At 69.1% G+C, this 14521-nt stretch overlaps 1 protein-coding gene across 1 annotated transcript in view; it reads right to left on the reverse strand.

The window, feature by feature from the left end:
- CCDC187 (coiled-coil domain containing 187) overlaps positions 1–14521 on the reverse strand; it is a 36878-nt gene that overhangs the window by 13433 nt on the left and 8924 nt on the right. Inside the window, exons 5-11 of the mRNA XM_036020140.1 lie at positions 11950–12084; positions 10406–11463; positions 10074–10168; positions 8305–8849; positions 7856–7943; positions 3756–3877; positions 289–365 (exon numbers count right to left, since the gene is read on the reverse strand). Of these exons, the coding sequence (XP_035876033.1) occupies positions 289–365; positions 3756–3877; positions 7856–7943; positions 8305–8849; positions 10074–10168; positions 10406–11463; positions 11950–12084 (2120 nt within the window). The remainder of the gene's footprint in view (positions 1–288; positions 366–3755; positions 3878–7855; positions 7944–8304; positions 8850–10073; positions 10169–10405; positions 11464–11949; positions 12085–14521) is intronic.

Below are 14521 nucleotides of genomic sequence, written 5' to 3' on the forward strand. Positions count from 1 at the left end.
TCCCCCCAAAGGACGGCACTCTTCTCAGGGCCCCTCCCTCCAGCCCCCTCGTGTCCTGGGCGTCCTGAGCCACTCTGACTGTTGTGTGTCCCCCCACCCCGCCGCCCCCAGCCCCACCTCCCAGCCCCCCCAGAACTGCTGCAGCGGAGACTTCAGTCCCTGCTCTGGGGCCTCTTCTGCTTCAAGGGGACATGGGCTGCCCCCCGCTTGCCCCGCGCAGGAGAGGCCGAAAGGGCACACAGCTGTCATCTGTCTAAGACGGCGGGGGGTAGGGGGGCGGGAACACACCTCCAGGGACTGGAGAAAGCGCAGGGACCTCTGCTGGATGTCGGCGACGTGCCTGGCCTGGGGCTGGCTAGGTCGACCTGCGGAAACCACAGAGGGGGGAGCGGCTGAACACCTGGGCGTCCTCAGGGTCCCCGCTCAGCCTCAGAGAAGCAGTCCCGGCTGCTCCTGGGGCTGGGTGGTCCCCCACCCCACCAGACCCCTTCCCCACAGGTCCAGGGAGGGCCTGAGGGGCCGCCGTCCGAGAGGAGGAGACAGACGCCGCTGCAGTGCCTCCATCTGCCCCTCGGCAACGACCCGGGTCTGCAGAGGTGACAGGCCCTTTGTCACCAGAGAGACCTCCCTTGTCACGCGTTCACCGGGTGACCTGGAACGAGTCAGTGGCCCATCAGAGCCCCCTGGGGAGGCGGAGGCTCCCACCTGCGGGGAACACGGTGATTGCACGCAGGCTCAGCCTCGGTGGCTGTCACCGTCCCCTGCTGGGCACCCGGCCGGGGGCGCAAATGAACACAGAGGCGCAGGCCCCACGGTCTCGGGGCTGTGGCTTCTTCCAGAGCATGAGCGCGGACACCTCAGCCTCCCTGGGATAAGCAGGTCCCCGAGGGCAGGGGGTGGGGTGACCTCTGAGGGACCCTGCATGCCATGGGTGCGCCCCAGCCCCGTGCGGCTGCCTCTGGGGGGGAATCCATGGTCGAAGGGGTGGCCAGTGTGCCTCCCCATGACCCCCGTCGCCATCGTCTCAGCCCTGGGCCCTGCTGGGAGCTGGCGGAGGCGAGCGTGGCGTGGCCGGCTCCCTCCTGGGGCTCAGGGCCCTGGCGTGAGGACGGGAGGCCGTCCTGGTGACTGTCCAACGGCTCCCCTGCCACCACTGGGAGTGCGCAGGGAGAACGGTGTCTCTCCACGGTGCTGTCCTCCGCAGGGCAGAGCGGCTCAGCTCCCCCGGGGAGCGCGGTCACAGAGCTGGAGGCCAGAGCCGGCCCTTCCTGGGGCTGTTTCCGCGGCAGCTGACAAACTCGGAGGCACCCGGCTGGGCTGAGTGGCGGGGGCTCGGGCCACCGGCCGCACATGGAGCCGCTGGGGTGGTGCTCAGGGCGCCCCTGCTACTCCCAGCGAGCTGGCCTCCGTGGGGACGAAGGCGGCACTTTCAGGAGTGGGTTGCAGTGTCTGTTCTGAGCTGAAGTTCCCTCGCGGTGGGAAAATCCTCCCCTGCTTCTGTTTTGCGTCCTTGGGAGGGGCTGAGCCCGAGAAGGCTCCGGGTACCCCCCCCGCCGGAGCCCGCTGGCCTAAGCTGCCGCTGACCCTCCTCCAGGACCCGGAGCTGGTCACCCCTGGCCACACCGGCACCCCTGACAGGTCACCAGGGAGACTCGGGCCAGGGGCCCCTGAGCTGCGACCCAGGGTGGAGCAAGCTGTCCCTGACAGGGGCAGGGCCCTAGACGGCCAAGCAGCTGGCAGCCCCCCGAGACTCTGAGCCGCCCCACTGAGCAGAGGGTGTCCCCAAGTCCTCTGGAGACGGCTGAGGAGGAGCCCCAAGAACGTAGCACCACACGCCCCCCCGAAGCGCCTGGTAGCTGAGGAGCCAATGAGAGGCTCTGGTCAATGTTGTCGCTATCGCTAGTAACGGTGAGGGCGGTGGCGGCGAGGGGAGCTCTCTGTCACGCTGTCCGGCCCCGAGCGGCATGGAGTCTGGGAGCCAGAGCCCTGCCGTCCCACGGGCCACGGCCGCTTCCACTCGAATGCAAAGGAAGTAAAGAGCAAAGTCCCACTCTTCCGTCACTCCGGCCACGTTCCAGTGGCTGGAGGGCCACGTGTGCCCGGGGCTGCCGTGTCGGGGACCCCACAGTGCAGGACATTTCCCTCATTCCAGAAGGTTCTGTGGGACGGCACTGCACCCGCTCGTGGGAGCTGGAGGGACCGACTCAGAGCCGAGTTGAATCCCACCCAGTGGCGGGGGACGGTGCCTCTCTGGGCATCGGGCTCCCGCCCCGTGAGCCCACACGGGGACGGGACCGGCCCCTGAGGCAGGGTGAGGCCGACAGGACCCCTCGGGCCGCAAGCAGTGTCGCCCGGGGGTGCTCGGGATCCAGGAGGTCGTTTATCCTTCAGCAAGCACCCCCGCTGGCTCCCCACCCGTGACAGGCACTGTCCAGGGGCCGGGGCCGTGATGACAGCCAGGTCCTCTCGTTCTAGTGGCTCATGGAGACCGACGCCCACAGAGCAGGCAGCAGCCCGGCCCGTCGGTGGCAGTGCCTGGCCCAGCCCCATGTTATCCGGGAGGCTTCCTGGAGGAAGTGTCTGATGTGATCCCAGCGCAGGCCCTTTGGGTTCTGCTCGCCAACTGGTTTCTGGCTGCCTGAGGCCCTGCCATCGGCCACTGCAGGCAGGGGCCATTTGGCTCACACACGGCTCTTCGGGGCTGCCTGTAGCCCAAGGGCGGCTCCGGTCCGAGAACCCCGGTTCGCGCACGGAGACAGGTGTGAGGACAGCCCTGCCCGTGAGAGCAGGGGGGCAGCTGGGGGCCCAGCCCCCAACGGGAGGGATGGAGAACTTGGGGTGAGCCCATTGCCCAGCCCACCCCTGCCGCCGGGAGAGGCAGCTGGAGGGAGAGCCAGAGCCGGGAGCGGGCTCTTCTGGAAGGCCTGGCGCCTGGCCTGCTCGGGGTCAGCCTGCGGAGGCGGCTGAGCCCGGGCCGACAGCTCACAGCTGCACCCAGACCAGACTTCGGAGGCCTCAGGAGGGAGCTTCTCTGGGGGGTGGGGCAGCTCTGCTCCCGCTCCTTTCTCTGGGAGGCACAGCAGGCCTGGGTGGGCCCCACGGTGGGCTGGGGTGGGGCAGCCTCCGGCCAGGTCCCTCCTTTCTCAGGAGGTCTTCTGACCTGGCCCTTTGCTGGCACCGGTGGACGGGGACAGCCCTGCAGGGCGGGGGGGCTGCCTGCACCGGCTCTTGCCCGCCCTCACCCTGGTGCCCAGGCCCCTCACTGAATTCTCCCGGAGGGCAGTGTCCGTGGGGAAGCTCGCACCCTCCCGGCCTGATGTGTGCACGCAGTGCAGGTGCCCTGCCCTTTCAAACGGTGACGGACGGTTCTCCCCCTGGTGGTGGGGAGGGTGCCCTTCGCAGCCCCCGGCTCTGGTCTCACCCCGCTCACAGGGCAGCGCCGCCCGCCCCCAGCCCGACTCCGTCCCTCCTCCCGCCCCTGCCGTGCACGGGCAGGGAGGGCGGGCGGCTGGGCGGCAGGGAGGCTGCCTGTCCCTCGCGGCAGATATGCCACGACAGAGGCGTGACAAGCGCACAGAGAGGCAGCTGGGTCCTGAAAGCCTCCAAAACACTTTAATACTGAAACGTGGGCGCTCTCCACCCAGAGCAGGGTCTCTCTGCACCCACGGCACCTCGCCGGAGCGCCAGGCCGTGGAGGGGGTCCCCGCGGGACGCCCCTGGCGCCCCGACCAGCCAGCCCGCAGGCTCGCCCTTACCGCAGCTCCGCGAGGTCCAGGGCGTGGCCGAGCCTGCCCCTCCGGCCCGTGGCAGCGGTGGCGTCTCCTCCAGCCACCGGGAGCCGCAGGTGGGGTCCGGCGGCGCTGGCGCCCCAGGTGAGCTGGGGACACAAACACACACATGAGCAGGGAGGGGCGGGTGGGGGGGGTCCGGGCCCCCGCGGCCCGAAGGGTCCTCTGACTCCCGCAGTGTCCAGGCCGGGACCCGAGGGCGAAGGCCTGCGAGGGAAGGGCCTGCACCCAGAGGGCCGGGAGGGCAGCGTGCGGGTGGGGCCTGCGGAGGCTGACACCTGCGGGTTCCCCGCTGGCTGGGGCCTCATCTGAGGAGCAGAGACTCGGGGCTCTACATGCAGACCCGGGGGGATGGCAGCCCCGAAGGAGCACAGGCAACCGAGGGGTGGCTTCTGCAGTCACCGTGGGCACCGGATCTGGGTGCCCTTTGCCACAAGGCCAACCTGCCCTGGGCACCGGGCCTGTGTCCCAGGTGCACGGCCCGGCCTTCCTGGCACACGCCGACCCAGGGCCCGTTTGAGTGACCTGTGGCCATGGAGACGGGGCCGGGGCTTGGCTCTCCTCCAGCAGCCGCTGCGGCCCAGAGGCCACAGGTGTGTGTCGGGCCCCTGCCGTGTGCCAGCTGCTGTTCAGGAAGGCGGTGGCCGGGCCCAGTCCCCGCCCCCACAGCTGACGGACTCACAGGGAGATGATGTGGGAAAGAATGTTCTGGAAAGAGTGAGCGGCCCTGGGGCTGAGGAGGCAGATGCTGGGGAGGCAATGGGCGGGTGACCTGGGGGTGCCGGGGTGGGGGTGGCCCCCACTCTTGGGGGGGGGCAGGGCCTCACATGAGGGGGGAGGAGGGGCGGGACCCTGCGGGGTCCTCTCTGGACTCTCTCTCGCTCCCTCCTCCCGACCCTGGACTCGGGATGCCAGCCCCACCGACAAGAGCAGCGGGTGGCAGGAGGGAGCAATCTCCGCCAAGGCTTGGTTAAAGGGATGCCACCGATAGCCACCAACCGGTGAGCCAGTGTCACCCCCAACTGTCTAGAGCGGGGCCCCACGGTCCCCGGCCCTGTGGGAAGGACCCCAGCCTGCCCTTGCAGCACAGCACGGGCGAGGCTCCCCCATTCTGGAAAAGTGAGCGTGGCCTTGCGCCAAGAAAGCCTCATCTGCAGGGACAGGTGCTGGGCCGCAGCGACTGTGGCTAGCTGGCCCCCGCTGGACCTCAGGCCTTGGTGTGTGCCTGCACCGCCCGGAGGGCTCCCCACCACCACAGAGTCTCGGGCTCAGGAGGCCCCTGGGCCGGGAACTGTGTGTTTCCAACTGGTTCCTGGGGACCATGGAGAGCCGTGGACCAGAGGATGGGCGGGCTGGGAAACCCACGGGCCCCCGAGCCCAGGCCCTGCTGCTCCGAATCCTGGCTTGCCCTCCCAGGGGCCGTATGACCTGGGCAGAGTCCCCCTCTCTGCGAGCCTCAGTTCCCCGTCTGTACAGCAGGCTGAGAACACCTCTCCCGGGGGCGCAGGGGCCTGTGGGGCCTGGGCACCCCCCTCCCTCCCGAGATGCCAGCTGTGCGGGCATCTGGGGGCCCAGCCTGGTGTCCTCAGCGTGCGACACTGGGGACAAGCTGGCTCTGCCCCCCACGGAGCCATGGTCCCCACAGGGAAAGGGCAGGGTAAGAAAGGTCACCGTCCTTCTCTGACTCAGACAGTGGGCCCAGAGCAGACTGGGACTTCCGCCCCTGGACCTGGGCCTCCGGAGGGGTGACCAGGGGCGGGGCCACACGGCGGCAGCGCTGTGAAGCTGTGAGTGGTGACTGCTGGTCGACAAGGGACAGCCCGGGCACCTTCCCTGGCCGCTCAAGGGGCTGGCAAGCCCCTGGGCTCCGACCCCCACGCTCCAGGGCGCTGGGTCATTGGGCCACCCCGTGGTCGACTTCCGCCTCTGCCTGGGGGGCCTGGTCAGGGCTTTGGGGGAGGGGGCAGGGGGAGGGCTGCAGCTGGGAATGCTCAGGGGTAGGGGCAGGGGCCCTGGAGGCCGCAAGCCTCTTGCCTGGGCTCGGCAGCCTTCTGCGGCTGGGCCCGCAGGGCGTCACTGGCTGTCTGCCGCAGCACGAGCAGATGTCAGGTGCCCGCTAACCTCTCGGGGTTCTCCCTCCCACCCACCCAGGACTGGGGGAGAGACCACACACACTACAGATGTCCAAGTGGAGACGTGCAGCCCAATGCTGCCCCCTGCTGGTGGCAACAAGTCGATTCCCCAACTGAATCAACTTGTTGAGTAGGTAGGTGGGGAAGGCAGCAAGTCTCGCCCCCAAGGACCAACGCCAAACCCCCCACTGGTGAGGTCCAGGGGGCCTCAGGACGGCAGGGTGGCAGGGGATTCCGGGGGGTGCTGGGCGGAGGAGGTGCCGGGCACCCCTCCCGTTTCCCAGGGAGGACTCTGAGGCCGGCAGGGGGCGGGTGTGACTGCTCACAGACCTGGGCTCCGCACTGACACCTCACCCCCCACCCCCCGAGTCCACTGGGGCAGCCCAGTGTGCAGGGGGTGTCTGGGGCCACCCCTTCTGCACAGAGACGGAGCTGTCCCACCTGCATTCCTGGCTCCACGCTGCCCCAGCCGCGGCCCCCACCCTTCCTGGCAGGTCTCTGTTAATAAACTACACCCTCCCAGGCCCCCGACGCCAGGTGCGGAGCTGGGACAGGCCAGCTGAGGGGGTGGTGAGGGGCCCCCGGCGTCGGTCCCAGGGGGTCCCAGCGGGCTCTGGCTGATACTGACAGCAGGCAGGGCCAGCCCCCTGGAGACCACCCGCCCTCCTGCCTGCGCTCTCTGGGCTGGGCTCTGACCCATCAAGCCTGGGGTCCCAGAGGACACAGGGCCACGCCAGGGGAAGGGGCTGGTCCAGGCCGGGCTGGGGACCACGGCCCGGGGCGCGTCGGTCTCAAAGCGGAGAGGTGAGAGGGGCAGGAGCCGGTCCGAGAGCCCGCAGGGCCATGCGGTGCGCCAGGGAGAAGGGCTGGGTGGCTGGGCACTGGGGGGTGCCGCTGGCCGCTGAGGAAGGTGGTGGGGCACCCGCCGGGAGACGCTGGGTAGGCGGTGGGCTGAAGAATAGTTCTTGGGGCTGCGGGGGGGGGGCCCTCAAGCAGACCATGAGTGTGCAGGCACCCCAGAGACCACGGCTGCCCGGGGAGGGTCCTGCGTCAGCCAGGCGGCGGCTGTCCTACAAAGGCCCCCTGGACAAAGGCTGTGCAGGGCTGGGCTGGGCCGGCAGGGAGGACGCCGCTCCTGAGGGGGCATCGTCTGAGACACAGGGAGGGCCCTAGCAGGGACACTGGCCATGGGGGGAAGGAGCTGGAGGACTGGGGACAGGAAAGGACAGCAAAGGGCCACTGTGGGAGGATGGCGCAGGCTGTCGGGCTTTGGAGCGAGTGTGGGGACAGCAGAGGGTCCCCAAAGGCAGACCCAGGCTGGGCTGGTGAGGTGGACAGCGGGGCAGCCGAGGGCTCCCTGTGCTCTGCCCCTAGGCTGGTCACCTGTCTGCAACTGGGCCCAGTGACCCCTGCCAAGGGACCTGTGTCAAGTGGCCCCCAGAAAAGGCCACAGCCAGCGCTGGGGATGGAAGCCCCCAGAAAGTGCGAGGGTCTGTGGCCAGGTGGCCCTGCGAACTTATAGACACGGACGTGGGACCTGGACGAAGGCGCACCGGCGTCAGGGTGCCCTGGACACACTCAGCCTGCCAGTCACACCGATGGCACAGGAGAGTGCGGCCGACCGTGTCCCCGGGGCCTGGAACCGAGGCGGGGAGCGGGTGGAGAGGGTGCATCCTGGGGCCTGCTCATGCACCAGCGGGGCGTCGGGTCGGGGCCCTCGGCGCACAGCCCTGCCGCAGGGGTGCCGGAGCCACCACCTGCCGGCGTCCCAGCAGCACAGGTGGGCCAGGGGCTGTGTCACCACCACCCCTGCCTGCAGGCCCAGCTGTGCCCTGCCAGGCTCCCGGCCTTCAGCAGCAGGGGCCCTGCCCTAGGGGCACAAGCAGCAGCCCCCCGCTCATGGCACAGGGACCAGCCGGGGGCCCTCGGGCTTACCTCCCTGCCAAGGGGCGGAGGGCCTGGAAGGAAGCCATGTTTCTCGCCAGCCTCTTGTCCAGCTCCGAACAGCTGTCCTCCACGAAACCTTTGGAGAGACGGGCACCAGGCCCACGTTTGCCGGGGGTCGTCGGCACAAAGGCAAGGGCTGTGGTGGGGAAGGGGTGCGAGGTGGGCGCCCACCCTGCAGCAGGAGGGTCCCCGCAGTCTCGCCGTCCAGCCAGCCAGAGCTGGGCCGGTGACAACAGCTGAGACTGATGGGAAACGGAGTACATGCCATGCCCGGGGCCAGGACTGTCACCTACGTCACCTCCTCAGTGATGACAACTGTGATATTGTTACTGTACCCCCCCCCCTTGGGGAGAAGATACTGAGAGACGGAGAAAGCAGGGTCCCCTCAATCGCCCCCTGGGCCGGCGGTTGCCGTGGCCCGGTGCTGGTGGCCCTACCTCGGGGCCGGCCGGCCGGGTGGGCCCTGGGGCTCCACAGCAGTGCCTCGCCGTCTGGGAAGCTGGCGGGAGATGGCAGCAGCCTGGCCGGCACGTCCCAGGGGGCCCCTGTGCCCCCGTCGGGCACCAGGGCCCTGGGGCAGGCCGGTGTGGCTGGCACGGAGGCTGCGGTGCCGGGGCACGAGGGTGGCGGGTCTGAGGCCAGGCCCCCGGGAGTGTCCGCCGCCTCGGACCCGAGCAGCTTGGCTGTCAGGAGGTCGATCCGCTGCTTCAGGATGTTGGCCATGGTCTCCAGGGCCTGCAGCCGGGCCTGCTTGTACCGGAAGTGCAGGGGGCCCGGCGTGCCCAGGCGCTGGGCCTCCTCGGGGTCCAGGTAGATGCACAGCCCCGGGCATGGGTGCTGGGTAGCCAGGTCCCGGAGCCCTGGGGGGCCCAGGGTGGGGCTGGCCGACCTCCACAGGGGCGCGCCCTGCCAGCCGTCCAGGGGGCCCACTGTCTCCAGGGGCTCCGTGCCGTCCAAGGCTCTGTTCAGACACAGGCAGAAGCTGCGGGGACAGGGGGCGCAGGGGTCAGGCTCAGAGCCCCTGGGCGTGTGTGGAACACACGTGTGCAGGGGTGAGCCTGGCAGCGCTCCCGTGACAGACCCAGGGCGTGTCCACAGCGTGCGTGCATCGCGGTGCGCCCACACGGCCGCACACAGCTGTTAGAGCCAGGACCGCCGGCGGCGGTGGTTTCTCGGATGTGACCCCCAGAACAGGCCACACGGGACACAGGGGCATTGGACTGTGCGTCAAAGGCCACAGTCAGCAGAGTGAAAAGGCCCCCTCGGGGAGGGGAGAAAATTCAGGAGGTGTCTGTGCTCAGGGCTGAGATCCAGACTCTTTTTAAAGAACAACTCAACCCCAAACCAGGCAAAGGATTTCGGCCGCTTCCCCTGCAAAGACATGGAGTCGGCCGAGGGGCACGTGGCAAGGTATTTCCGTCACCGTCACCAGGGAAACGCAAGTGAGATCCGGGGCACATCCCAGCTGACGGCCATGGGGCCGGCCGCCCGCCCGCCACTGTGGACGCGGGGAAGTGTGGGCGAGGACGGGGAGACGTCGGCACCTCTCTGTGGAGAGGGGGCCGCCACCGTGGAGAGCGGCAGGGGGGCTCCCCCACGACTGAACTCAGGGAGATGTGGGGCCAGCCGTCCCACCTCGGGGCACCCCACAGGGAACGGACGGCTGGGTCTCGAGAGCTATCGCTCAGCCACGTTCACGGCGGAGCTCCCTGCAGCAGCCAAAGGCGGGCGCAGCCCCAGCGCCCGCAGGCAGAGGGACTGCAGATGTGGGCCCCCCCCACACACACGGCGAAACGCCCCTCGGCCCTCGGAAGGAACGGAGCCCCGACACCGGGCGCAGCGTGGGTGAACCGGACAAGGTGCTCGTGGAGGCAAGCCAGGCCCCGGGGGTCCCAGGCTGTCGGGTCCCACGACTGAACGGTCCAGAGCCCAGGAAGCCAGGGCGCAGAAAGCGCCTGAGGGCGGCCGGCGGGGAACGGGCAAGGGCTGCCCGTGGGCTCGCGGGAAACGTTCTGGGACTGGACAGAGGTCCGGGCTGCAGAGCGACGGCATTGATGCCCCAACTCGGTCCCTTGTCGTGGTGGCTGTTACGTGGTGTGACTCTCAGCTCCAGGAACTCGCCGGCTCTGTGTGGCTCGGGGTCCAGGGAGCCAGCCAGCCCCAGGAGCCCCGCCCGGGAAGGGCAGCCCCATACCTGCACACCCACCTGCCCGGGGCCTCCTGGTCCCCCAGCACCATGCCGGAAGTCACCTTGCTCCACTGCAGCACGGGCGACCCCGGGCTCCCGGGCGCCTCCTGGTCCTGGAACAGAGGGGAGCGCGGTCAGAGCCCTACCCGTGCCGGAAGACCGGACACTGTCTGTTGGCCTCGGAGCTGGCCCCAGCCTCCCTGGGGTCTCCTCTTTAGGGGCTGGTATGGAGGCAATGGGGTCCCTCTGGAGCCCTGTCACCCCTGGGGAGGCAGCCAGGCGCCTGGGGACTCCGGAGAGCGGAGGCCGTGGCTGAGCGGGCCGACACCCCGGCCGTCCCTGGTGCGCACCCTGCACTGTGCCGCGTGTGGGACGAAGGTCACGATGCTGGGGTTGGTCTGGGAGACCACGGGGCAGGCCTTGACGGGGCCGGCCTTGCCCAGGACGGCCTCCCTCTGCTTTCGGTACACGTCCTGCAGCCTCTGGTTCCTCCGCTCCAGCGCCCGCACGGCCGAGGCCTTCTCCTCCAGGGCCTGCTGCCGCCGCGCCAGCGCCTTCTGGTGCATGAACTCTCGCAGGGACGCGGGGCTGTAGGGGCGGCCCAGGAGCCCCCGGGTCTTCGGGCAGGGCGGCGGTGGCAGCGGTGCCTCACTGTCCTTCCGGGGTGCCATCCGGAGGGTGCTCTGGGCGGGCCCGAGCCAGGCGTCCTTTGCTCCCGAGGTGGGCATCAGGGCGCCCTTGCACGGGCTGCCAGCCCACTTTGTGAGGGAGGCGCTCCAGGGCCGCTGGGCGGCAGGGCTTGGCCCTTCCAGGGGGCTCCACGGCCCTCGGGCGGGGGCCTCCCAGCTGTCACACGTGGCCCAGGCCCTCCGCCCGGCCGAGGCGCTCCAGGGCCGCTGAGGGCAGCAGCCCAGCCTTTCTCGGGGACTCCCAGGCCTCTGGAAAGCTGGGTCCTGTCCTTGCGTCCACCGGGTCCTCTGCGGATAGGACTCCCACCGGGCCAAGGTCCTCCAGCGCTGCCCGGCGGGCACGCTCCCCGCCCTCTCTGAGGAGGAGCGCGTCCCCTTTGTGGGGACCCAGGGACTCTCGGAGAAGGAGCTCCGCGGGTCTGGGGCCCTGCAGGGGCCCTGGGGCCTCCTCCCTGCCGGCTCCTGCCGGCACCACGGTGACGGCCGCGGCTCACACCCTCGCTTGAGCTGGTGGTCCCGGGCCAGCTCCAGCCCTGCCTGGATCTGCCGGCGCAGGTCTTGCAGGATGGCCAGAGCCGACTGGATGGTCACGGCTTGGTTGCAGGGCGCCCGGAGGGGCGAGCTGGGAGGCACCTGCGGGTGCCTGTGCATAGCGGCTGGACTGGGCGTCCGGGGGCGGACAGGGTGGCTCTCGGCAGCTCCTGCCTTCTTGGTGTCCCCTGCAAAGACAGGCAGGCAGTCACGGGGGAGCAGAGCCGGCCCCCCGCCCAGAGGCCCCCCGGCCCCGTGCCCCACGGAGCCCCTCGTGGCCCCGCACTCATCAGAAGCCCCCGGGGGCAGGTGCCCCATCGGGGTGACTCGAGGCTCTGCCTGGGCGCCTGGTGAGGACAGCACAGGCTGGGTGTTGGGGTCCGCTGGAGGAGCCCCTTCTTCCCTGCGCCTGGAAAGCCTGGCCGGCTGTGCCCCACCTCCCAGGGCCCAAAGCGGCCTCTTGGGGACAGAAATCCTGCCCTTGGTCTTTTAAACATAACAGTTTCCCCGAATCCCCCGTTTGGTGGCAGGTTCAGAGGGTGCCTGACAGGTCACTGGGACAAACAGCTGCTCCGGCACCCAGTGCCGCCTCCTTCCCCAGGGGCGTGGGGCCTGCCCCCAGCCCCAGGGGCCCCAGCGGAGCCGGGCGGAGCCCGAGGCGCAGGCACAGGTACCTGGTTCCGCGGGGTGGGCCGTCTCCCCGGAGGCTGCCGTGCTCCGGAGCCTGGGCAGGGCGGGCGGGGGCCCGAGCAGCCCCCTCGCCAGCGCTTGTCCTTTCCTCCAGGCGTGGGCACCCACCAGCTCGGACTCTTGAGCAGAGAGAACACACGCACGGTGGGTGCTGGGGCCCGAGGGTGGCCCCGGGGCGGGGACCAGGGTGAGTCCCTCAAGGCCGGGCCCCTCTGGGGCAGGGCCTGACCCCCAGGCCCCAGCCGGTGACGACAAGCCCCCGGCGTGCACAGGGCCGGGGGAGGGCCACCTCACAGCTGGTGGGCGGCAGGGAGCTGAAGGCGATGCATCTGTTTTTAGGGGGGCGAGGCTCGGTGATAGCAGGGTGGGGGGCCCACCAAGACACCAGGCTGGCAGCACGAGGGGACCGAGAGGGTATCCCGGCGCGGCCATGCTTTCCCGAGTGGGTGCGGCCGCAGGATACACGTCAGGTATCAGGTGCTGCTTCACAACCCCGGGCACACGCATGCACCGAGTGCCGCAGCAGCCCCGCCATCGCCGCGCAGCCGCCCGCCAGGCCCCACGGAGGCCGGTGCCGAGCCCAGCGTTTCCTGGCACACGCATACATGCAGGCACAGAGACACATGCATGCACGCCAGGACCCACACGGACACATGCGCGTGTGTGCATCAGACACACCCCACAGGCACATGCTTATGCACATTTGGACATGCGTGCGCACGTGGACACACATGCAAGCACACACACAGAAATGCACACACACACACGCATGCACCCACCCAGAGATGCAAGGACACAGGCATGTGTGCACATGGAGACACGTGCACACACAGATGCAACAGGCAGATGCACAGACGCACGTGGACACACGTGCAGGCACACGGAGATGCACGGACACACATGGCACAGGCATGCACGCACAGATGTGCCCTGCCCCTCCCCCAGGCCCAGCCCGGGCAGACCAAGGGGGAAGAAGATCATCCAGGCTAAAAGCTGCCCCGTCCGCCACGAAGGGGGTCATTCCTGACAACTGAGGGGGCCTCACAGCAAAGACCACCTGGGGAACTGACCCAGGGGCAGGCGACCGGACGGGGCCAGGGACCTCGCCCCACACACAGCCCCAGACCTGGCCCCCCGATGGCCCAGACCCAGAGTCGTCAGGCACAGGCCCGAAGCAGGGGCTGCAGGAAGCGGAAGGGCCACACGGGGCCATCGCTGTAGGGGGGCCGTGCCCCCAGGAGGGACCCCTGAGGCCACACACGGGCCATGCCCTCTCTAGAACAGGACCCCGAGACCCTGCTATGTCTAAGCCACGCCCCCTGTAAAGCCTCATCCCCCCAGAAACACGGGCCCCGAGAGCCGAGTCCTCCCTGAGCCATGCCTCACTGGGGCAGGCTGGGCAGCCAGGCCCACCCCGGGACACACTTGCAGCCCCCACCCCCCCTGCACCCCTGGGCCCCCGGGGACACTGGGGGCTCAGAGCTTGGTCTCGGGAGTCCCAGGCCTGGCCTTTAAGTTCCGGCTCTGCCCATGACACGCTTCGGGCCTTCCTTGGGCAAATGACTTCACTTCTCCGTGCCTCAGTTTCCCCATCTGTGGGTGTCTTCCCACAGAGCCACACGGATGAAAAGGCAGCCGCTACAGGAGCTGAACCTGGGAGGGTCAGGGCCCTGCTGGCTCAGGGCAGAGTCACAGGCTGGGACGGCCCCCAGGCCAGATCTGGGCTCAGACGGGGCTCAGGGGGCCAGACTCCCGGAGACCCCGCTCCGTCCCTCCGGCCCCTGCTGCTGCTGCTGCTGCTGGGCCGCAGGAGAAAGGCCAAGCTCCCTGTGCTGGGGGCACTGGGCCGGGCCCCCCGGGCGGGGAGGGGGCTGCCGCTGGCCAGGCGGGGCAGCACCCCCGCCCACAGGCCCCCCTGCACCGGGCACTCAGCCTCCCCATTAGCCTGCCAGAGGGCCCGGGTCAATAAATGGGTCCTGACGGGCACATTTTTTTCCTTCTGCCGAGCGGTTTAATGGCAATTAATTTTTTTACGAGAGGATTTTTAATCTGCAGAAATGGATGGAGTCCCCCGGTGCCCCGTCGGAGTCCCGGGGCCGGCCTAATCTATGATAAAAAATGCAGAGCGAGGTGCTGCCGCCCGAAATTAAATATCGGGCTTCATTTTCCCCCGGCCGGATGGATGAATATTTTATAACTATTGTGATTTAATTTTTTGTTAACTACAGCAGATTTCTAATTCGTGCAATTCCCCCCAGCCCCGCGGCTCCGACCTCTGAACCCACGCTCATCTCTCCTTAGTCCGGCTGTGACGGCGCCGCTGACAGGGACGAATGGTCAGCGCCGTCGGGGTGACACGGCCGTGACGATGATGAATGCGGCCCGTGGCACGCCCTTTGACCCCGCGGCGGGCCGCAAGCAGGTCATTTTTCAAGCGAGCCGTTAGAATGAAACAAGCCGCAAAGAAGCGGAGGGCCGGCCGAGACGGCAACACTGACCACTGTTGTGTTTCGTGCATTTTCAGCAGGGGCTTCCGGCACCTTCTCCGTGTCTCCC

This window comes from Phyllostomus discolor, chromosome 3 (assembly GCF_004126475.2).
Source record: "Phyllostomus discolor isolate MPI-MPIP mPhyDis1 chromosome 3, mPhyDis1.pri.v3, whole genome shotgun sequence".
Classification (NCBI taxonomy): Eukaryota; Metazoa; Chordata; class Mammalia; order Chiroptera; family Phyllostomidae; genus Phyllostomus; species Phyllostomus discolor.